A 25,001-nucleotide genomic window follows, 5' to 3' on the forward strand; every position below is an offset into this window, starting at 1 on the left:
CTGAATGCTTAGCCTTAAATCAATATATAATCATATAACACATCAACTGACATAGTGGACCACTTATAATTACCACTAATTTGTTTTTTAAAAGGTCAAATTCTACAAATTTCTACTTACTTTTAATTACCTCAGTAGTTTCCCAAACTTTCTGACAGGCTAAGTAGGGTTTCTTTTTTATAAACCCAAGTCAAACAGTAAGTGTGGGATGTGTAAGAAGTATAGGGTGTATGAATTTAATTCAATTTTTACTTTTAAGTTTTAATCTGAGGATTAAACTAGCTAGATTTAACCTAGATTGGTACATTCCGAGAAAACAAAACCAAAATTATTCGTTTTTATCAGTAACCACTGCTTTCTAGGACTCCCTGTAGCTCCTTTTATGACTAACAACATACACGTTTAACGTCAGTATTCCTGGAGTCCAGGAGCCCTGCAGTGTCTGACTTGCTACCTGCAAGAACACTGGGAATCAGATTTTCAAAAATGTTTGTTTTGTTTTACACGGTTTAAGTCATCATAAAAGTGTTAAAAACCACATGTATTTCAGAGCCTCTCTGTGAGACAGTGTGACCAACGCGTGCTCAGAGGACTCTCAGAGCCAGGTCGTCACACGGCACACACGCAGCCCTCTAAGAAGAGCGTCTCCGTGTCAGTCAGAGAACCCGAGTGAGCCGAGCGTCTCGCTCTGCCCTGCGGAGCTGACGGGACCGATGACGCAGGCTCTCCCCGCTGGTGGATGGTGTGCACCCAGCACCACCGCCCCCCACGGGCACACGGCAGCGAGCGCGCCTGGGACGGCTTCTGAGAGTAGACGTTCTCCCGCTTCACTGTCAAGCAAGGAAAACCAGGTGGAGAGACGAAGCACACTTCCCAGTGCTGGGGGGGGGGGGGCGGAGAGAAGGACTGATGCTAGAACTCAGAGCCCTCGGGGACGCCCCCGACCGAGCACAGGCTTCTGCTCCGAGGGCCCTGTGCAGGGTCCGGCTAGGTGGGCAGCCCGGAGAGGCAGCCTGGCGTGCGGACACCCCCACTCACCATTCTGAATCATGTAGTGCAAAATCTGTTCAATTACTGACACCACATAGCTAGCATCTTGTAAAACAGGCAAATAAGTGTTCTCGGAAGAAAACACCTCAAGCATCCTCATTGGAAGTGCAACATTCAAACTGTCATCATTACAGTTCTGCAGCAACCTGCAAAAATGAAAAAAAAAAAAAAAAGTATCACATACTAGATGGCAAATGTCACCAAAACCTTCCTCAAATTCCCGCCTTCACCGCGAGTGTTCGAGCCATTCTGCGCTAAGCCTACAGCGTGCGGGAGCGCGGAGCACGCCGCACAAGCCGCCGGGCTCACCTGCAGCACAGGCCCAGCAGCCTCTTTATCTGAAACAAGCACGTGAGCCTGTCGGAGCCGCCCAGCTGCTGGACAAACGCAGAGCCATGTTTAATTAGGTGCCGACACGTCCAGGTCTGAAAGAGTAGAGCAGACAAATCACAGCTCTCAGCCCACAGAACCCTAGCTGCTTACACAGCACTCCAAACTTCTCCCACTGGTAACCAGACAATCAAAACAGTCAGCACACGCTAACAAGGAAACCTTCTAAGTCAGGTTTTAGTTAGTACAGACACGTTTTGGATTTTCCATCTTGAAACGGCACGCCAGCATTAAGCTACGTTACTAAACTTATTACTAAAAGTACACTTTGGATACTTTCCTTCCGTAACGCCATGAAATTTTGGTAGAAAAGACAAGCACATAGTCCCATTATTCCCAATAAAAGGCCAGATGTGTAACACGGGAGGTGATGGACGAGTCACTTAACTAGATGGGAGGAACCCTTTCACGACGTTTACGTGTATCAAACCATCGCAGTGCACATGACATTACCTCAGCTTTATTTGTCAAGTACATCTCAGCACAGCTGGGAGGAGGAAGAGGAGCTGGCCAGAACTGCCCTGGCCCTGGACAGGAGGGCTGGCAGTGCGTCCAGCGAGTGCTGTTGGATTCCTGCCTAACGTGCTGTCAGGAGGCCCACGGAGTCCAGAGGCCGCTCACAGGAAGGGCTCTGAAAGCGCAGAGCCCAGCAAAGACTCGCCTGTGCTTTCTCTGCTGACCTCTTGTTATGTGCTCACCTCATATGACGCCTTTAGAACCAGCCTCATCAATGGGCCACATAACCTTCTCTTTGCCCATCACCTTTAAGGAGTTTCTCCTCTGACAGTAACACTTATTTGATAAAAACTGTCATCAAACAAAGCACTAACGTAAGTGTTTTGCATGATAAATCTGACTATGTCCTAAGTTAGGTGGAAATAATTCTGAGACCCACTCCGAGTGTTAATCTGCCTACACCAGCTTTCTCCTCGAGCTGTTTGGAGCTGCGTGCCTGCATCTTCCCAGGAACCGCTATGACACGAATACTTTCTGTACCATCTGACCTGTAGTTCATGTTAAAATCTGTTCTATCCACTTAACAAATAAAAACGGGATGTACAGTAAGTTGACATTATAGAACCTAAAGGGCCACTGCAGGAACGACAAGAATAAGGCTGTAAATACATTAATCGAGGAATGATGTTTCAAGTTGCCTGTGACAAAAAAAAAAACCTCAGAGCATTTTATATGAACACTTTCTGAACAGGGGTTTTTTAAATTTTGAATCGAGGTAGAGTTGATGTACAGGTATGTAAGTTCAGGTGCACAACACAGTGATTCGGTTTTTAAAGGTTATACTCCATTTATAGTGATAAAGTATTGGCTATATTCCCTGAGCTGCAGTCTTCTTTTTTGGGTTTTGATACTGGTTTTTTTTTTATAGCTCTGACAAATGCACCACAATACCCCCAAAGTTCTAACTACATTAGACAGCTGCTTTGCTTAACTTTCTGTTGCTGTTTACTAACATCGGATAAGTAAAGTTTTACAAACTTTCCTTCTTCATCCTTTCTTAGGAAGTCAACTGGGGAGGTGCATCAGGAAAACAAGGGGGTGAACCAAGAAAGCAGGAAGATGCGGGATCAGGAAGGAGGATGCGAAGCCGAAGCAAAGCAGAGGTCTTCCCAGGGTGACGGCAGGCGTGCACAGCAGCCGGTCACTGCTGGGGACGCTCGGGGGAGAGCGCACGGAGGCCCTGACTCTGATCATGGGAGATGGTACTGAGAAGCATTTTACTGCTGGAAGGTCGAAGACGACTTTATCAAGAGACCCGAAGGTAGTTAAGTAAACAAAAGTGATGCAATTATTAGCTCCAGAATGATTCAAGAAAACTGCACACAGAAGAAAACACAACCACAGTACACCGTTTCAGCAGAGGGCATATTTAGAGTCACAACAAAAATAAATAAATCAAGCGAGCGGGGACAGCCGTACGTGCTCAGGTGTGCACAAAGCACGCCAGGGCAACGACCACAAGAGGCCGCGCACCTGTGCTCTACGCGGGGACTGGGGACTTACAGGAGTGGCACAGGGGACTTCCCTCCCATGTGTGATGTATTCACTGTTCTTGCATTTCTGTTTGCAAACTGAGCACGCATTCCAGTTCCCTTTCATCTGTGAACCAGGTCTGATGACATCTAACTCTGCGTGGGGTCTTTAGGGCTGGGCAGCGGCCCTCACGTAGCTGTGCTCCGCAGAGACGGCTCAGTCTGTGAGGTCAGAGCGCGTGAAGACGCGACAGATGGCCCAGCGAGAGGCCTGACAGACCCCGCGCTGCCGCACTTTTCTAGCCCTCCTCCTCGTCATCTTCAGACAGCGAGCCTGCAAGGAGCCTACGCTGGGAAAGCCCAGGGCGAGCAGCCTAAGCTGCCTCTGCTGCCTCTCTCGACAGCTCCAGGGCACGGAAAGTCCACCCCACGTGCCAGCCCGCTCTGTCCAGGAGGCAATGCTGGGTTTTAAAGCCAAATGTGAGCTAAGCAGTGAAGGACCCCCGCACCCTCTGAACTTCTGTCTCACGTGGGGATCTTTCCAGTATGTGTGCTTGTGTGGAAGGCTTACTCTCACTGCACACCTGTCTTCTATCTTCAGATGTCTGTTATAGGCAAACAAGCATTTCTAAGGATGAACACAGCTTCACCTAATCATCACGCGTGGGTCTCCTAGCGCCTCCCGGGAGACCCGGCACGACAGCAAGCCCCGCCTTTCAGACGGCGGCTCACCGTGTGTCTCCACCGGGAACGCGCACTGCTCCGCGTCGCTGACGACGCCAGAGCCCGCACACTCTCAGAAGCAACACAGTTACACTCCGGCTGTTGCCAGAGGCCCTGGGCTGTGGAGGCCCCCACTGCAGCGCTCAGAGGGAGCAAGCTGGGAGCGTCGGGTGTGCTGCCCAGGGCTGGAGGCACAGGCCTGGAGGCTTCTGTGCAGAACAGGCGCTGACTGTCCGGACTGGGACATGGGCACACAGTGGAGAGCACAGCACGCTAGTCTGCCTTTTCTTACACTGGAAATTTTCCGTAATAAAAAAATGAAAAAACCTACTCAAAAGCTGATTTTTAAAAGGTACAAGAAGGGTTAGTAAAAATGTGGTTAACACTCACCAAACGTTTTGAGTCTTCATTCTGTTTGTAAAAAAACAGAAGCTGCCTCACCAAAAGGGTAAGGTTGGGACCGCTGGCAAGGGAAAACGCGCCACCGGACTGGGACAGGTTCGTGCAGCGATCAAACGCACTTCTCTGGATGGAATACTGAAACCAAACAACACAGACACAGCACCGGGCACGTGATCGCATGGTCTAGACGGTCACTAAACGTTGTAACTGGTGTGGGGGAAACTGACAGTTAATCTCCATTACCGAGGCGTTGTCATCGGTAAAGGGTTAATAAAACCCCAGAAGCCCGGGATGCAACTACAGACCCTAAGGCCACTGCTGGAGTCTTCCCCACCGCCTGCCACTGCGATCTTCAGAGGTGCTACGGCCTGTGTTTGCATTTTATTATTTAAAGCACATACAAGATAAATTCCACTTCCAAGAATCCGTATTTAAAATAAGCTCTCACACGCCTGACTCTCTCAGTTTGAAAACAAACTTACTTGCTGCTTTCTGTCTCTGTAGCCGCGAATAAATGACTGGATAATTACTGCATTTTTCAGTCTTCGCCTTTCTTCCTGAATCATATGGGGACAAAAGAACATCAGTCAGAATCAGTGACAATGACAAAGAGCTAGTCAAGACTGAAAAAAAAAGGTATATAATTCACATGCCACAAAATTCACTCCTTTAAGAGTACCACTCACCAATCTTTAATATATTCAAAATTGTGCAATCACCACCACTATCTAATTTTGGAACATTTTCATCAGCTGTCCCCAGTGAAACCCCTGTACCCGCTGGCAGTCCTGCCTCACCCCTGCCATCCCTCCCCCAGGGCCCCACCCCTGGCATCCACCGGTCTCTCTCTGCCTATATGTTCTGGACACCACGCACACACGGGATCGTAACGTGTGGCCTTGGTGCCTGACTCGTCTCCCAGGGCGGGATGCTGCACCACAAGTCAGTACTTCCCTCCCTTTTACGACGGCTCACATTCTGTTTGTCCATTTCTCAGCTGACGGACATTTGGGCTCTGTCCGCTCTGGGCTGCTAGGAATAATGCTGCTGTGGTCATTCACGCACAAGTGTTTGTGGGGACGTAGGATGTACCCCTAGGAGTGGAATGACTGTCGGAGGAAATGCTAGACTATCTTCCACTTTACAATTCTACCAGCACAGTAAGACTTCTTTAAAAAGTTTCTTTCTAAATATAGAAAGAATAACAGACAACACAAACATCTATTTTTAAAGATGTTTAAAACTTTGTTTTCAAGCAGAAAATTCCAACTTTTCTCGACTTGAGACTATCTGTAAAATTTTTAGTGACCCGGCAAAATCATCCAGTCTTCATCATCACCATAACCGTCGTGGCTGTCACTGTCTGAGAAGCACCTACGTGCCCGCATTCGCACAGAACCTGTTCAGGTGAGTGTTACTCCTGCTTTAAAGACACAGAAACTAAGATTTCCACAAAGATGAAGTGATGCCGAATGATGTACGAGTCACAAGGTATAACCAGGTGACACTAAACCCTGTCTTATCACAGGACATGTTTCACATCTTCTGTGAATGTCGCCTACCAGGCCTGAGAGGCACACACACTCCCAGCACCTCAGGGTCGGAGAACACACCACCCAGTCACGAAAGCGCGCTTTCTGAGCTCGAAACGGTTACAAAGGAACCCCTGAGCTTAAACGCGGTTTGGGAACCTCCTCATAACTATGATGAGTCTAAGAGCACTTAATTAAACACTCATGTATCATCCCACGAACTGTCAGAACATTTATTTTTATTCAGTTGTTTGCTGAGGAGGAAGTCTTTGGAACACGCCAGCCGTCCGGCAGATGCATGGGAAATAGGTCAACCCTCCCAAGGACTGAAGGCCAGCTTCAAACCGGCTCACCCCGACAGCGGTTAAAGGTGACCTGTCCCTCTCCCTGCGGCCTGCCAGAGCACATGTGAAGCTCTCCAAAGAGAGGTCACGTTCTAGGGCCTGAAGGTCTCACTTCAGTTTAGAATGTGCAATGTCTGGTGTTCAACCAGAAATAACTAGACCAAAGGCAAGAAATGAAAATCAACAGGACAAACAGAACAAACGCATGGGAGCTCCAAACACAGAGTTTAAACACTATCTTTAAGAAACTGCAATTATGTTCAAGAAATTAAAAGATAAGAGAATCAAAGAAAATTCCAGAACTGAAATAAAACCTGAAGTCCAGAACTCGATGGGTGCATTTAGCTATCAGACAGTCCGGAGGCCAGAAGCTAGGTGACCAGAAAGCACCCAACCGAAGTACAAACGTCCGAAGGGACACACGTCAGCAGAGAGTACAGGAGACACGCGGGCCATGAGGCGGAGCCTGGACGCCCTCTGCTGCGCGTCCCAGAGGAGGAGGAGAGGCAGTGTGCAGCAGAAGCACTGCCGGGAGACGGCTGGCTGGGAATCCCCAGAGAGGGTTAGACACACCAGCCAACACACAGCTACCCCACCTGAGCAGTGAGTCACTAGTGAGGGCAGCTCTCCCACCGAGGGACCACCGGGTCATTTCTAGAGACATTTCTGGTTGAATCAGCTGGGGAGAGGGTGCTGGGGCATCGCACAGGGAGAGGCCACAGATGCTGCTGAACACCCAGCAACACACACAACGGTCCCCACGACAAAGCGTTACTCCGTCCAAAATGTCAACCAGGCTGAGGGTGAGAAGCCCTGCCTGAGAGCTTCCACACCTGCTGTTCCCTTAACCAAGAACGCTCTTCCTCCAGCTTCCCACAGCTCTCCTTTCTCATCCTTCAGGAATTCCCTCAACCCTAACCAGCTCAGAGACGCCTTCCCTAGACACCCTATCCACAGCGGCCTCCCCGGTCCCAGTCACGCTCCTCCCCAGTCACCGCCGCAGCGCCCTGACTAACGCCTGTGCTCCACCACCCAGCAGAACAGTCTGACCTGCCACCTGCACACTCAGCAAGCAGCACGGTGCCTGCAGCGTGACAAGCTCTCGGTATTTCTTAGGCGGGACTGAACGAATTATTAAAAAATGAAACAAAAAACTATCTAGAAACGCAGGCCACAAGACACCAAAATCGCTGATGACTCAACAAAGTAAAGCCATTTTAGGAAGTTATCTCTAGAAAGATAAAACATGAAATAAAGAATAAAATAGCAAATGCCCCTGCTCCTCTCATCTGTTTAGCTTCTTCACAGACAGTTCAGACACGTGCCTTGACACTGAGTTCTCTCCTGCTTGGCCAAATACAGACATGACACACTAAGGCTTCCCAGAGCTTCTGGAAACCCACCAGGAGCATGCAAGCGACCCGAAAGCCCGCTCTCTCCCTCTGCTCTGGAAGCTGCCCCTTCAGCCCATCTTTTCCACACTGGTTCCAGGATGGATGACACTGTGAAATCCAACGATCCAGAAACGTTTCCCAAGTTTAATATGCAAATAAACACATAACTGAGTGAATGAATGAATAACGTGATGTCACATGTAACACACCTGTATCTGTAACAGTAAAACCAAGACTCATTTAAATGCCACAGAAAAGTGCTCCTCTGTGGAGACTATCACAAAACCGCCGTTACCTCTCTCTTTCTTCTCTCTTCCTGAGCGCGATGCAGCAGAGAAGCCTTTTCTTCCTGTACAGAGAGAAACGATGAAGATTATAATTTCAAATTCTAAAATATTCTCATACAAAAATTATAGAATGTTCTAACCCAAAAGGATTCGAAAGATCATGCAATCAAACTGTCTGACATAATGAGAAATCTGAGACACCAGAGGTTAAATGGTTTCCCCACTCCCACCCCCAGGTCACAGATCTAATTAAACTTGGCACTTCAGTAGTTTTTCTAAGAATAAAATCTGATTTCTTACACACATGCACACACACACACAAACACACACACTTGTTTAAGTAAAACTGGGCGATCTGTGTAAGACCAGTGCATCGCACACACATCAATATCCTGGCTGAGCTCACACTACGGTTTTGCAAAATACAACCCCCAGGGGAACTTAACTGACGTGAACAAGAGTCCTTTCTGTGTTATTTCTAATAGCTGCACGTGAGTCTACAATTATTTCAATTAAAATCTCAATGAAAAAATCAATTTCTTTATTGTTACCAAGTTTTTAAAATTATTCTCATCATAAGTAAAACTATATTTTGAACAAAATTACTTGATATATAGAAGGAACTGAAATAGTAAAGGAGAAAGTTAAACATTTCACATAAAATAAAAATACTGAAAGACAGCCTCCTTCCCCCAGAACAGTCTCAGGCTATACTATATGTGAATTTTATTTTTGTAAATTTATAAAATTAAAAGTCTAAGATAACAGTGTATGGATCATTAGAAAATTCAATAAACTTAACTTTCTTAACACAAATACACACCCCATCAGAACAGTGTCAGAATGCAAGTAATTAAGTCAATTTCAAATAGTACACTGATATGTAAAGGAACACACAAGGTGTAGAATGAGGTTTCTCACTGACAAAATTTAAAGCCAAAGAAATAAATCCTTAATATTTTCCATTATAGAAAATTTAATTTCCTGAATTCAAATAAGGCCTTTATCTACCATATTAAAGGTCAGAAAAGTATTTTGTTTCTAATTAATTAATTAATTAAAAGAAGGGGGAAATGGAAAAATCTCAAGTAAAAAGTGCAAAGTTGCGACGCTCAGAATTCTGGAAAGCTTCTAGATAAAAATACAACCATATTTCTGGTCATTATCTTGATTTATGAAAGAAGTGGTATGAAAATGCCTATAATCTCTCTTCCTTTATTCCATTTGTCCAGATTCAACATGTGTTCATTACTTGGTTATAGCTAAAGACTTACGATTTCTTAAAGTGCCACTGCTGTTACGACTGTGAGAAAATATACGTAGTGTCTGACATTAAACGCAGTTTACCTTTAAAAGTGGTCCACGCTGGCAAACAGCCGGAAAATTTACTCCACACGTAGCTCAGTCCTAACCCAGAAGCCCCATGGCTCAGGGCCCCGCCTGCGCCTCACCTGTGCCCCCACCATCTGCTTCCAGGCCTGGCATGTGCAGGTATTCAGTATTTACAAAGTAATGAATGAACGTTTCCTTTAAGTAAAACAAAGCAGTCTAAAAGAAAAGTAACCATTCAGCTGAAAAGCACTTCTGAACACCTGCAACACAGCACCTAGGCTGCAATATTTAAAAAATCAAAACAGATACTAATTATTAAAAAGCATAACTGGATTCTAACTGGACACTTAGTTTCCTAGAAACTCTGCTCTAAGTCTGCAGCCTGCTGTGTGCAGGACTGCGACGCACAGGGGCCCGTGTCAGGCGTGCGGAGGGGAGACACCCTTGGCCTTTGATGGCCTGCAGGGCACTACTAAATGTGAGCGTCGTTCTCTTACCCGCGCTCAAGAGCTATCAAGTTTCCTCCTTAAAAAAGTTCATTTCAAAAACAATAAAATAAGCACAGCGAGCATATCCAAAGTCTCGGGCACACACAGAGCCTGGTGTGACTTTAACGGCAAGAGCGCATTTTAAATGTTAAGGCCTTTCATAGAGCACTCGTGCTCCCTGCACAGTTCACAGAGGAGGAAAGGTCTACGGGGGAGTCCACCAGGGACAGCCGGCTCCAGGGGCAGCACCAGCGGCTGCCGACACTGACCTGTCCGCACCCGTCCCGGGCCGGAGCGCAGGAGGATGAGGGGAGGCGCAGGGGCCACCTGAGGACAAACACGGGCGGCGGAAGCACCCCCCGTGCTGAGCGGCACCCTGCACCTCTGGGCTGGGCTGGGGCTGTGTCCCTCAGCACAGCTCTCCAAGGAAGCTCTGCTGTCCTTGTTCACGGACGACAGAAGTGAGCCGACACCCGACCTCCCGACGGGTCCACAGCCTAAGCCAGCGAGCAGTGTGCTGTTCGCTTTGAAAAAGGACAATAAATACGATCATATTATTTCACATTTTGAGAAATTTAAGAAATCTTTTATCTTCATAAAATGTAAGTCATCTGGAAGGTATATCAGAGAAGAGACTGGTGGGGAGGGGGAGGCCACAGGAAAAAACTCTCTGATCACCAAAATGTGGCCTGAGCTCTGAATGCAGGGAAGCAGGAGGGGCTGAGAAACAACAGGGGCAGCACATCTAGAAAAGGCCACGCAGGGAAGCGGAGAGTCCCGGGGCACAAAGGCTGCCACCAGGAGCCAACTCAGCACAGAGAGAAAAGTGTGGCAGCACACCATCCATGTCTGCGAGCCATGCCCACTGTCACGGGGCATCCGGACTGCAACTGAATCCCCAACTGGAACCAGGGCCGCTTCCTGTGCTTCCCGCCCAGGGACCGTCCTGTTCAGTCATCTGAGGGGTGAGAGGGTCATGCTGGGGACTGGAGAGCTGGAAAGTAATAAAAGCATTCGTTCCTGAGGAGTTCCTGGTCTGTCTGGTGGGAGACGCAGCAGCCCGTTACTGAGCACCTCCCTGGGGGTGACACAGTCAGGCCTGAATCAGCGGGCTCGGGCCCTGCCCCCGTGAGCACACATCTCACACAGACAGGCGCTGGGTGTGCACCGCACCGACTCTGCCCCAGAGCACTCGGAAGAAAAGGTGAACTTGAAAGAAATCTTGGAAGGATGTGTTCAGAAGGACGACAGGATGGAAAACAGCAGCAGAGGGAGGAAGCCCATGAAGCAGCAGAAGTGGAGGGACAGCGGGGCGGGAGACAGGGCTGACCTTGACCTCGGAGACTCCGTGTGGGAGTCCGAGGCCAGAATCAAAGATGAAGCTGAGACCACCATCTCTGGCTACAAACCTCGAACCAGGACAGCTGGGACAGAAGGGAGGTCACGATGACGCTGAAATTCACTGACTTGAGATTCTCTGGGTGGAGAGCCAGGAGACGTGTGGACGGACCATCCAGGGTTCAAGATGCCCATCACCTGAGCTCAGACTCCCCCCATGGCATCACTCACACGGGGCGGCCACACCCTCAAAACAAACAAAAATCACAGTCTAATAATCATTTCCTAAAAGACCACTGAACACTAAACAGAACCATCTCTTCTCAAAGCTCAGTTATTGAAGTTAACCAAACTCATGTAAAGCTACTATACTACCCTCACTCTTCTCTTTCGTGGTAGCCTATCTGTGACCATGATCTGAGAACTGCCAGCGGATCATCAGAGATCAAGTTCAGACACAGCCTTCAGCACGGCAATTTCATGGCCAAGCGTCTCCTCCCTTTTCTCCCGACTATGTCTCTCATACCATCTCCAGATGCTGCCTCCCACACATCCTGCCCTCCAAGTCCCTTCAAGTCCCCAGTGCTCTGCTCCTTCCACCCAGGCTGGCCTGTCCTCCTGACACTAACACGTGCACCCGGCGAGCACTCGCTCACCTGAGAGAGACCACTTAAATGTCATCTCTTCCATGGAGCACGCCCTGGAAGACCTCACCCGCCCCCACTCCCCCACAAGGACCTGGTGGGTTCCCCAATGTAGAGACTGCTGTAGCACACCTGATGTTCATGGACGTGTGCCCGGAACACAGGGCTGACCACTCAACATGCAGAAAACGACCACCTGCGCAGGTCCGAGTCACGGAGGCCAACATGGGCATCACCCACAAAAACGTGGCCACCCAGTGCTGTGGAAGGTCCCTCCAGCAGGTGACGCCACAGAGCCAGTGTGGCTGTGACTGTTCCAGAGTAGAGCAGAAAGTAAGAAAACAAAACGGACTCCATCACTGAAAACAGCAGGAATGGGTGATCACAGTGCAGCAGACCTCATGCCAGCCCAGAGCAGGGTGTGTGGCGCACAGTGCGCAGGAGGAGCCCCTCTCATGAGCACTGACGGCCTGCGGGAAGACACCAGGCTGCCGCCTGCCAGCATGCTCCAACCGCACACAGCTGATAATATAGCATTCAGCAGGGTCTGTATCTACGTGCCTAACAGGAGCTCCAGGATTTGATCACATAAAAAAGTATCTCTTTAAAGAGAAAACCTTTTTTCTCTTACTGACCCTGGAGAGTGGAGAGTGAAGGTAACTGTAACTATATTTATTTGTTTCTCCTTTAATAAATTATGAGTTCCTTAGGAAGAGCCTGTGTCTTATTTCTCTTTAAAATCCTGGTGGTTAGCATTGTGCACAATTTAACGATTGAAGGATTAAATTTAGAAAGCATAAAGGTAAAATTGGAAAACTGAAGCTTCAAAGGTTTTAAAGTTGAAAAACAAATTCATGATAAATAAAGAAACTAGCCTGTGCAGAGGCCGACATCAGAAAGCCCTATGCCATCCTTGCCAGCATTACTTGGTGCCACCCAAGTCAGAATACTGGCCAGGCAAATCTTAAATCCAATGGACAATTTCAACGTTCTACATTCTCTCGGGACGTCAACAAAGAATTTCAAAAATACTGTAACATCACAAATGTCATCGCTATTCCTTACCTACGCAGTCGCTCATTTTTATAGTCTACTACGAGATACTGAAGCCAGGTCCCCGTGCTCTCCAGCGGGACCTCGACTCTCTCCGTGAAAAACGAGTCCTAGGTGGACAGGCTGCTCCTGCAGCCTCCACGCTGCTCTTGCTAAACATGCAAACCCCCTAGAGAGGAGCCCTTAAGCAGCTCGCCCACAGCACAATCTTGACTAGGCATGCAGAGTAATCCACGCCATACACCTTCAGTTAGTTAGAGCAGAAAGAAGCCAGTGGGGCTGCAGCCAGAAAGGTGAGGAAGAGCATCTCCTCTGAAGCAACGTCAAGGAGAGACCTGCCTGTGGTCCACAGGGGGAAGTGGGTGCTCAAGTTTCCGCAGGCAGGCTACAGTTCAGTCGCCTGCTTTTAACACGAGTGCTGAATTGACACTATTAAAAACTACTTTTTTTTCTTTTTTCTTGACATGTGGTCAATTTACAATGTTGTGTTGCTGGTGTGCAACACAGTGATTCAGTTAACACACACACACACACATTCCTTTTCGTATTTTTTTATTATACGCTACTACAAGGTATTGAATATAGTTCCCTGTGCTGCACAGTAGGACCTTGCTGTCTATTTTGTATGTAGTAGTAAATATGTGTAAATCCCGAACTCCCAATTTATCCCTTCACCCTCAACCCCTGTAACCACAAGTTTGTTTTCTATGTCTGTTTCTGTTTAGTAAATAAGTTCAAAGGAGTTAAAAAACAGAAACAGACTCACAGACATAGGAACTACTCTTAAATATCCTGGCATACATGAGACTCACAGGAGCCTTCTGCATAGAGAGGTCAAGTTTCCGGTGCTACGACAAGGGACCAAGCCCCTTACTGAACCACCACAGTGTTTCCTACTATCTTCTGCTTTTCCAATGACATCGCATGTTAAGTCCGTGTTACTTTTTGTCACAAAGTCATCAACGGATTTTAAAAGATTTCCTCTGATTTATGAGTTAGATTAAAAAGGTCCTCATGGACTTGTTTATTCAGCTCTCAGCTGACGAACAGTAAAGGATTAGTTGAGTTTGTAACTTCGGGGGCTCTCAGTCCGCCCTGAGCAGCACCAACCCCATCTTCCCTGGGAGAGTAGCAGCTGCTCCACGTACCTGGCCCATCTCCAGGTGGACAAAGAACTCTGTCCCCGGACAAAGGGATTTTATCAAGCACGCTATTTGCTTTGTCACTAATCACCACTTTTAATCACGACTTTCTGTGCATTTGGCCAGTTAGCAGGTCCAGCCTCTGCCATGATGTGTTCTCAGCTTTTGCACTTTCCATTCCTGTCGCCTTGTGCACTTACTTTTAGTCTGATTAGAAGTCTCCTGTTTCTTCCCAAAAGTTTAAGAGGTTTGGGGTGGCATGCTTATGGTTTCAGAAGAAAGCCTGGTTTCACACTGGAATTTGGCTCATCACGGGACGGGCTCGCTCTCTCAGCTCCAAAGCCCCCGAATTCAGAAGCCTTCTCTGTGTTTGTTTGATTCATGTTTTGTGTGCAGGCAGTAAGTTAGTTCCAGTGCATCATTAAAGCAGTCACCTCTAGCGCCTGAATTTATAAGACAACCTTCACCACTAGGCTTTAAAGGCAACACTGCCTCTTTACTGCCCAGCCTGCTGCCAGCCCTGCAGTCAGGCGCAAAAATAAAGGCACAGGCCCGATCTCAATTCACGATTCTTGAGTTCCTACACGTGGCTCGAACTGGTAAATAAGTACCAACTTCCGAAAGTGAAGAATTCACCCTGCTGCAAAATAAAATAAAATAAAATAAACAAACCTACTACAAGGCGCAAGGAGCTTCTGCGTCCAGGAACCTTCCCGAGCGAGGTGGACCAGGGCTGGAGAAACGGACCACCTGTGGTCCACCCCTGGCCCACCGTGATGCTCCCTACTCCCTCCTCAGGAGAGCAAGCATTTCAGGAAAACCACAGGTTCAATATCCTAGCTGTATTCTTCCATCAGGAGTTGAAATAAACACTACGAAAAAATTTAAATGTTCTTCCACATACCACCGGAACCACGACACACCAGGCTCTGGGACACACACTCACCTACACTAACGAGGCTGAAGTGGGGGTGGCTGGCTCACCGCCACGGGGCTCCAGGGAGACTCACCTCTGACAAAGGCAGCATTTCACACCTGAAGACAGAAGTGCACTGCTCAAACACAGCAGCACCGCAACCATGACGGGCCTAACAAGGGACACTGAATGTCCAGTCCTCACGTCAGAACAGGCTCCTGACAAACCTGAGGTCTGCACACACACGGCACTGCATCACATGTGAGGGTAACGCGGGAGTAGTTTTTAGAATCTCCATGTGGAGGAAGGCTTACTCTAAGAAAGAAATATCACATCACACATTGGGTCTATGTTACTGTTTGTCATTATTTAAGAATGATAAATTTGACCACGTAAAATTAAACCTTTCCACACAGAAAAACATCATAATCAAGGGTAGAAGAGTGGCCAAGTGGGGACAAGCATTTGTAACACTGCAAAACCAACTATTTGTAAAGCCTTAATAATAATCAACAATCAAATAGAACAGTTAGCAAAAGCTATGAACAGTATACAGGGAAATCTTTTAAACATAAGAACTTCATCTTTACTCATTTTAGGAAAAATGCAATAAGCACACAATGAAATAGGCTCTGTACCCTGTCTAACTGGCAAACTTTAAACTGAGGTAACATGCCAGGAGGACAACGGAGGAGCAGCTTTCACGCACTGATATAATCATCTTCGAGGGCAATTTGGAAACAACTACAAAACTTTAAAATGTACACAGCCTTTGGCCCAGCACTTCGACATTTAACCTGCAAATACTGCTGGCACATATACAGGGATATGCACTGCAATGACGTTTAAATTAGCAAAAAAGCTGAAAACAACCTAAATGGCTATTAAAATACATGACAGCTAAGTAAGTTACAGAACATTACATGAAGTATCTATCATACACAATTTTCTTTTTTAAAGGCACTGATCTGTTTGCACTGATCTGAACTCTCTCCAGAGTACCAGGGCAGAAGGGAATTACAGCAGACGGCTCAGCATGCTCCACGTGTGTTCAAACAAGAGGAGAGGGCAGCGACGCCCACCTCAGTGGCTCTCCTCTCAGAGCAGGCTCCGCTCAGAGCAGGCTCCAGGAGGACAGGAGGAGCCCAGCAACAGACCGCGATGAGGGCGAGGGACGCAGGAGGGGGCAGCGGGGGAAAGGCAGGGAGGCTTTTGTTTGCATCTTTATCTTCTACTGCTTGAATTATAATCCATGTACATGTAATACTTTCTCATTGTTTTAAAATAAGAAACTATTAACTTCTTAAAAGTAAGAATCTTTAAACTTCTTTAAAGTTTAAAGAATTTAAATTTAAAATAATGACACTAAGAACATAAGCTTTTAAAAACAGCTCAACATAACCAAGACTAAGTTCACAGTTAAGCGGCCTGCAGGAAGAGGACAAGGTGCCAGCGAACAGCACATTCAGATTTTGACTCCTAGCAAGTTCTTGGTTTCAACTTATCATTCTTGGACTATCTTTTACCTCCTAGGTTCCACTGGCCTAGAAGAGAAGGGGAGTCCTAGCAGCAGTCAGCCACACGCCAGTTTCACAGCCACACTGACGACTGACTGCCCTGCCCCACTGGACACAAGCCGCTTTCAGAGCTGGCCGCCCACCTCACGGCTGTGGCGCTGCGCCCACTCACCGACACCGGAACAGCGGTACATCACGGCAGACTCCCTATCTGATCTCTTAGCTTCAGGCACGTTGTCTTACCCTCGGTTCTGCAAGCTAAATATGGCCAAACTTCACAAATACCAGTAATAAAGATGTTTTTTTAAATGGGGAAAAATGCTTTCTTCATGCTAATGAATTAAATGGTAACAAAATGAAGTATTTAAAAAGTAAGTCATATACAGTTTAAATTAGATGTCATTAAGCCTCAGAATAAAAAAACTGTATCATCAAAAATTTGAATATAGCTCAAGGTAAATTTACGTAACATGACAAGGTCCATAAAGCCAAATGCTCAAATTGACCGCTAAACATTTGTAAAAAGAACTTCAGCACGTTAATTAATACCTCACATTTTAAAAAAACCATGAGGTTTCCTATGCTTCCTCTGTCTGGGTCATTTTCCATTAGCAATTTACTCCACTCAGCAATGTAAACAGAACAGTGTCACATCCCTTTCAGTTAGTGTATCTCCCCACTCTCAGGTACAATACTAGTAGCTATGCACAAATCGAAGAATATGCAAGTAAAATACTTTCTTTTGAGTCAATTAAAATGTTAAGAGTTATCAAAAGGTTTATTTTTGAGTAACATGAAGCCTATGATTTGTGGGCTTTCCCTATTTTTGCAGGTCAGTGAGGAGGACCCTTTGTGAAAGTATGCGAGCAACCAAGCTCACAAACACGCAAAATGCTTAAGGTGCCTGAAAACACAGCAAGTTACTAAAAAGATACGACTCCCAGTTCAAACAATACAGAGAAAAAGACCAGAACAAAACTCACACACATATTAACAGTGTCATTCCTAAGTTGTGCGTGGATTCCAAATAGGTAATTTTCTTTATATGTTTCAGTGTATTTAAGTTTTCCATGATAAACATTACTTTATAGTCAGAAAAGAGCTAACTTTAAAGTACCAAAACATAGTTAACAGTCTTATGGTTACTGGGGGGAAAGGGGAGTGGCAAGGGATAAATTTGGGAATTCAAGATTTGCAAATATTAACTACTCTTTATAAAAATAGATTAAAAATAAATTTCTTCTGTATAGCACAGAATTATATTCAATACCTTGTAATAACTTTTAATGAAAAAGAATATGACAATGAATATATGTGTATGTATGACTGGGGAAAAAAATGGCTCATCTTCAGAAAAAAAAAAAAAGATTCAGGAAATAGAAGAAAATGACAAAAAAGCTACTCATTTTCCCTCTTTTATTGAAGTTCCCTAAACTCAATATTCTAAATTTAAACCAAATGTTCTAGAGGAGGTTGCTCTGAAATAGGAATAGTACATTCCTTTCAATGGTTTCCAGAGGCTCTTATTTAATACATGCATATTACATAAGAAAAGAAAATTTCCTTCATTTAAATGTTAAAATGTATGTTATTATCTTAAATAAAAATGTATGTATAAACATTAAAAAAATTCAATAGTTTAAATCCCATTATAATAAATTCCAAAAGACTTTCTTTTCTTACCCCCAAACCATGTGATGATTATGTTAATTACTGTTTTAATGTCAAGACCCAGGAAACAGCCTGCACGTATGTATCTGTCAACAGCAAAGTGGTTACATGACACAAACCATGTGATGGAATATTACACATCCACAAAAATAACCACACAGACCTAAAGGTGCTGGCACAGAATTATCACTAGGATGCAGCGCTTGAGAGAAGAATGTGCTCTGCTCTCCTTTTTATTTCAAAAGGTCGGGGGATATGTTTATTTATATTTACTCTAGTTCTGAAAAAATACTAAGGAAATTGGTAACGTTTGGAGTCTCAATGAGAGGAAGACTTCATTATATGCCCTTTGGAAGAATCTCAGTTTTCATAACCTTTTTCAATTAAAATAAGGTAACTGTTTTAAAGGTCCACTGGATATAGAAACATTATTAGACCAAGCAGGATTAATGATAATCTAATTTAATTTTCTCATTATCAAGAATTATGACTTTCCCATTACAAGACGTGAAAAAGAGAAGCCCAGACGGTCGTGGAGATGAGCATTTTTTCAAGTTCCCATTATACTTTTTACAATTTCATCTTTTGCAACAACGATGTGATACGAACCGTGCTGTTTGCCAACATGCTAGAGTTCACTAATGTTCCTTAAAAATTTTTAAAGAGCATTAAAGCTGCATTATAAGGAAAATTAATTCAAAAAGACACAGGACTGTTAAAGCACCTTCTCAGCACCTGCAGGACATGGTCCTCGACTTGCCAGACAGGTACAGGAAAACTTAAGCAGAGCAGGGACAGAAACAAGACATGCAGGCTACACACACCCAGTCGAGGCTCAGTGCACAGACCAGGGCTCACATCATGGAGCCTCGTGGTTCTCACTAAATGACTTGGAATCTCTGAACCCTGATTTCTTCCTCCAAGGGACACAAGCACCTCTTCCACACAGAGCAGGAGCCAAGATGAGATGGGATTGCAGCGCCCTGCAGGGGACAGATGCTGAGGATAGCAGCACAGGTAACTGTAACAAATAAGGAAAGAAAACAAACACCTGGAGACAAAACGCCCTCGGGGTTCACTGCACTGTGCTCTGCGACCACACACAGCTGCCCAGAGGCAGCACCTCACTGCAAGGCCAGGGAGTGGAAGCCCACGTCATGTGTTCTAGACAACAAAGCTTATCGCAGGTCTTCACAACATGTGCACTCTGGCCAAGCAATTCAGCTTCTTTCTGCAATTTATCCTAAAAAATAGTTATAAATCATTGGCTATAAAGATGTTGTTCGCAATAAAAAAAAACAACCTCAATGTCCAAAAGTGAAGGACAAACATGTATACTTCATACCTAGTTCATACAAAGAACAGCTACAGCAATTTTAAAAAGACAACAAAGCTGGATTTTAGAAAATATTCCAATCCTCAGCTGCAGGATAACCCACAGTATAAATGTCTCTCTTTAAACGGCGGCGTAGCTGATCTGCAACACTGTGTCAGTTTCGGGTGCACAGCAAAGTGACTCAGTTATACACACATGTGTATACATCTGGTCCTTTCCACAGTCCTTTTCCAGCATAGGTCACTACAAGACATCGAATACAGTTCCCTGTGCTGCACAGTAGGTCCTTGTTGTTCACCTATTTTATGCATAGTAGTGTGTGCATCCGTTAATTTCAAACTCCTAATTTATCTCTCCCCACCCTGCTTTCCCCTTTGGTCACTTAAGTTTGTTTCCTGTGTCTGTGAGTCTGCCTCTGTTTTGTAAATAAGTTCATTTGCATCATTTTTTTTTAGATTCCACATGTTAAGCGATACCATGTAACAGCTCTCTTTCTCTGTCTGACTTACTTCAGTTAGTTGCATAATCTCTGGATCCATCCATGTTGCTGCAAATGGCATGATTTCATCCTTTTGCCTTGCCTGGGAGAAGGGAGCTTCAAGTCAGTCCTCTCTCTCTCCAGTTCTCTGAGCTCTTCTAGTTTACTGGTTCCTCTGCCTGTGCTGTTTCCAGACTGGTGGAACCCATCCCCCCACCATAAGCAGAGGAGGGCAACAGTGACACGCGTGATAGTCGGACGCACTCAGTTCAGGCCCTGGGTGCTCTCCCTGCTCTCTCAGATCGCCGGCTCTGGGGAGGCCAGCTGCTCTGCTATGAGGACACTCAGGCTGCCCTAAGGGGACATCCAAGTGGCAGGGAGGTGGAGTGAGTTACTGACCCAGCGCTGACTTCCAGGCTCAGCCCGCACCAGACTGGCGTCCGAGAGCCCCTGAGCCAGAAGCACCCAGAGCTGCTCCCACACACCTGCCCCACAGAACAGAAGAACAAAAGTAGTGCTCTAGGCCACTCTTAGGCATGAATAGAGAACTTGTCCTTTATTCACTGTTAATTCAGAAACTGGTAAAGCAGAGATCACGACTGTTCAGACTGACATAATTTAAGTGCAGACTGCGGTACTGTTTTGCTATCTACCTGTTTCCATTAAAATGACACATTTAATACCTATAATGAATAGACATCAATAAATTATAACACTAACAAACATACATCATGACCACTTTAAGTAGCTTTATAGTACCTCACTGCATGTATTACTACCATTTGTTTAACAAATTTCCTGCTGTTAGACATTTAGGTTGTTTTGAATTTTTCAATGTTATAAGTAATGCCACAAACAAAATCTTTTCTTTCCCAGGCCCTATCAAATTAGTTTCTGAAAACAAATTTCTAAAAGTACAATTACCGGAGTGGAGGGGCCGGACCTGTCTGAGACTCTGCACACACACCACCAGACCGCCCCTCTGGGAGGCTGGGCCAGCTGACGCTGCCACCCACACCCCCAGCAAGTATTTCCGTCTTTAACTTGGTCAGCACCGAAGGTGACAGACTCTGGAGAAACAGCACCAGAAGGAAGGTGCTGCTCCTGCCTTCACGCCGGCAGGCCACGCTGGCAACATAAGGTTTCGTGAAGAGGCCGTGGCAGTGGAACGAGGCATGAAACGAGGGTCAGAGTCAAAGAACAAGGTGCTTAACTCCCGACCTCCCAGGTGCCAGCGTTCTTTACAGCTGCAGGAATAAAGGCATAGCCACCGAGGGACGCTCTCTACTGCTTCTGCAGCGCCCTCTTCAGAAGGCTCATCTAGGTCCTATGAGGTGACCTACTCACCGACTAACTCAGAAACCTAGCTGGCAGCTAGCTCCACAGCCCAAGCACATCAGCACACAGGAGCGTGCACAGCCAGACAGGGCCCGGGTGAGGCAGGCCGGCGTCCAGGCACAGAGCTTACGGAGGCGCTCGCTCTCGGGGCTGTAACCCGAGCACCCTCGGTGCCTTGCTGGTCTCACCCAGGCTCTGCAGACAAGTCCAAAGAGAATTACACAAGTGGTCTCGTCCTTCTATTCCACCAGATCAAGAGTTCTTGACCTTACCTGCTGCAGGAAACACAGGTTTTTGGTCTCATCTGTGCAGGCTGCAGATAATTACATTCAAGAGAACAGATGCAGTGCTGCTGCTGGATAAAACAGTATAAAGTAAATAACACCAGTCCTGACAGTAAATTAACATTTTAAAATCTCATCTATGAAAACATCCCCATTTCACCTGAAGCCAGATCTGCGAGAAACAGCTCCATGTTCCGCTGCAACACAGACAGAGGAGAATGACAACACATACACCAAATGTCACCTTTTCCAAGTAAAGCAGCATGGAAATTTTTAAAGTTAACGTATTTTAGGTAAGACCTTCAATTACACAATAGAGGGCAGCTTTATAAAACTGGCCAATCAGAGTGCCTATCATCTGAAGAGTGGTCTAGACCAGTCAGAAGGGGAAACCACAATTACAGAGCTGGCCTCAGCAGCCCTGGAGCGCAGCTGACTGCAGGAGGCCAGCGGCACCCTAGTACCAAACCAGAAGACACAACGAGAAATGAACTACAGACGGATCTCTCTTATGAACATGGATGCAAAACCCCACACAAAATACCAGGAAACTGAACCCAACAATGTGTAGAAACAATTACGAATCACAGCAAAGTGGGACTTCTCCCAGGTGTGCAGGGCTGGTTTAAGCTCAGAAAGCCCTTAGTGCCATCCACCATGGCAACTGGCTAAAGAAAGTCGTACGATCCTATCAGCAGATGCGTTAAAAAGCATTTAACAGAACCCAACACCCATTCGTGATAAAAAGTCTCAGTGAACTAGTACTAGAGGGGAACTTCTGCTACTTGGTAAGGAGCCACCACAAACATCTACAGCTAATATCACACTTAATGGTGAGAAACTAGAAACTTCCCACTAAGACCGTGGAATAAGGCAAGGATGTCCTCTTGTCACCCCGTCTTTGACATCATACTGGAAGGCCTGGCTAATGTAGTAAAACAAGAAAAGGAAATAAAAAGGAAGATAGGGAAGAAAGAAAGAAAACTGTCTTTGGTCACAGATGGCATAATCGTCCACGTAGAAAGTCCCAAAGAATTAACAAAAAGCCCCCCAAAACTACTAAGGGATATAGCAACACTGCAGGACACAAGGTTAATAAACAAAAGTCAACTGTCATTCCATGTAGCAGCAATGAACAATTAAAATTTCAAATTAAAAAAAATGTTTCCACTATGGAAAGAATATTAAGGTTCCTCAAAAAATTAAAAACAGAACTTCTTCCTGATCCAGCAATCCCACTTCTCGGTATCTATCCAGTGCAAATGGAAACAGGACACAGAACAGGTATCTGCACCCTGATACTGCAGCACTACTCACAGTGATCAAGATACGAAACAACCTAAGCGTCCATCAAACAGATGAGTAGATAAAAAAGGTGTAGTGTGTGCACACAATGGAGTATTATCCACCCACAAAAAAGAAGGAATTCTGCCATTTTAAAAACATGGATGGACCTTGAGGGCCTTGTGCTAAGTGAAATATGCCGAAAGAGAGAGAGACAAGTACTGTATCATATCACTTATACACAGAGTCTTTAAAAAAAAAAAAAAGTCAAACATTTACAAACAGAGTAGAAAAGTATCTGTCAGGGGTCGAGGGGTGTGGAATAGGGAAAAATTGGTAAACCATAAATACAAAACTGCCTTCATATACACCAGCAACGAACAACTGGAATTTGAAATTTAAAACACAGGATCCGTGCACTCCAATGTTTATAGCGGCATACTTTACAATAGCCAAGGCGTAGAAACAACCTAAATGTCCATCAACAGATGAATGGATAAAGAAGTTGTGGTATATTTATAAAATGGAATACTACTCAGCCATAAAAAATGCCACCTGCAGCAACATGGATGGGCCTGGAGAATGTCATTCTAAGTGAAGTTAGCCAGAAAGAAAAAGAAAAATACCATATGATACCACTTATATGAAGAATCTAAAAAACAAAAGCAAAAAAACACACAAATGAACTTATTTGCAAAGCAGAAAAAGACTCACATACATAGAAAACAAACTTATGGTTACAGAGGAGGGATAAATTGGGAGTTAGGCATTTGCAGATGCTAACTACCATATATAAAATAGATAAACAACAAGTTAATACTGTACAGCACAGGAAACTACATTCAATATCTTGTAGTGACCTTTAATGAAAAATAACATGAAAAGGGATATGTGCACGTATACGTATGACTGAGACATGATGCTGTGCACCAGAAACTGACACGCTGCAAACTGACTATATTTCAATAAAATAATTAATTAAAGGGTAAAAAAAAAAAAACCCACAGTATCATTTATATCAGCATGAGAAAAATGATATACTTCAATCTAAATCTAACTACATATATATATATATATACTGAGATAGAAAGACATTGTCTACCTGAGGTAAACTACTGAAGCCTGATGCATGAGATGAAAGAACTAAAGTGCTAGAGAGACACCGCATGTTGGACAGGAAGATTCAGTACTGTCACGATCAGTTCTTCTTAACTTGCTTGACCTATAGATTCAACACAATCTCAGTCAAAACCCCAATAAGTTACTTTGTGAATATCAACAAACTGACTCAAGGCTGGTATGGAAAGGCAAAAGACCCAGAAGAGCCAACACAATGCTAAAACAACAACAACAACAATAATTGGGAGGACTGACACTACTCGACTTTCAAGACTTAATATAAAGCTACAGAAATCAAAACAGTATAGTATCGGCAAAAACAAAACAAACAACCCCAAAGAGACAAACAGACCAATGGAACAGAGTAGAGAGCCCAGAAACAGGCCCACAAAAATACAGCCAACTGATCTTTGACAAAGGAGCAAAGGTAATTCAATGAAGAAAGGACAGCTTTCCACCAAACATGTTGGAACAACTGGATATGTACCTGTGAAAACAGAAAAAAAGAAAATCTAGACCCAGACCTTAAAACCTTTCACAAAAATTAACCCAAATGGATCACAAAGATACCTAGATGAAAGATACAGAACTATAAAACTACTAGAAGCTAACACAGGAGAAGAGCTGGGTGACCTTGTGCTTGGAAATGACTTTTTAGACACAACATAAGAAACATACTGCATGAAAAAAAATTGGTAAAACTGGACTTCATTACAATTAAAAGCTTCTGCTCTGCAAAAGACTCTGCTAACTGAATGAAAAGACAAGCTAAAAACTGGGAGAAAGTATATCCAAAAGAAGTATCTGAAAAAAAGACTTGTATGTGTATAAAATACACAGAAATACACTAAAAACGTATATAAGGAACTCTTGAAACTCACCAGTAAGAAAACAAAGAATCCAATTAAAAAATGAGTCAAAGACCTCAACAGACACCCCGGCACAGAAGAT

The 25,001-nt window shown here is 45.1% G+C and overlaps 1 protein-coding gene across 3 annotated transcripts in view; it reads right to left on the reverse strand.

Moving 5' to 3' along the window:
• Positions 1–25,001, reverse strand: part of UBE3C (ubiquitin protein ligase E3C) — a 99,827-nt gene that overhangs the window by 68,123 nt on the left and 6,703 nt on the right. For 2 of the 3 annotated variants that reach the window (XM_031455819.2, XM_031455816.2), the window contains exons 2-6: positions 8,119–8,172; positions 5,036–5,110; positions 4,542–4,688; positions 1,360–1,475; positions 1,039–1,196 (exon numbers count right to left, since the gene is read on the reverse strand). In XM_031455819.2, the coding sequence (XP_031311679.1) occupies positions 1,039–1,196; positions 1,360–1,475; positions 4,542–4,688; positions 5,036–5,110; positions 8,119–8,172 (550 nt within the window). Of the gene's footprint in view, positions 1–1,038; positions 1,197–1,359; positions 1,476–4,541; positions 4,689–5,035; positions 5,111–8,118; positions 8,173–20,056; positions 20,102–25,001 lie in introns of those variants that run through there. The other variant, XM_064487146.1, reaches the window with a different exon arrangement.

This window comes from Camelus dromedarius, chromosome 7 (assembly GCF_036321535.1).
Source record: "Camelus dromedarius isolate mCamDro1 chromosome 7, mCamDro1.pat, whole genome shotgun sequence".
Classification (NCBI taxonomy): domain Eukaryota; kingdom Metazoa; phylum Chordata; class Mammalia; order Artiodactyla; family Camelidae; genus Camelus; species Camelus dromedarius.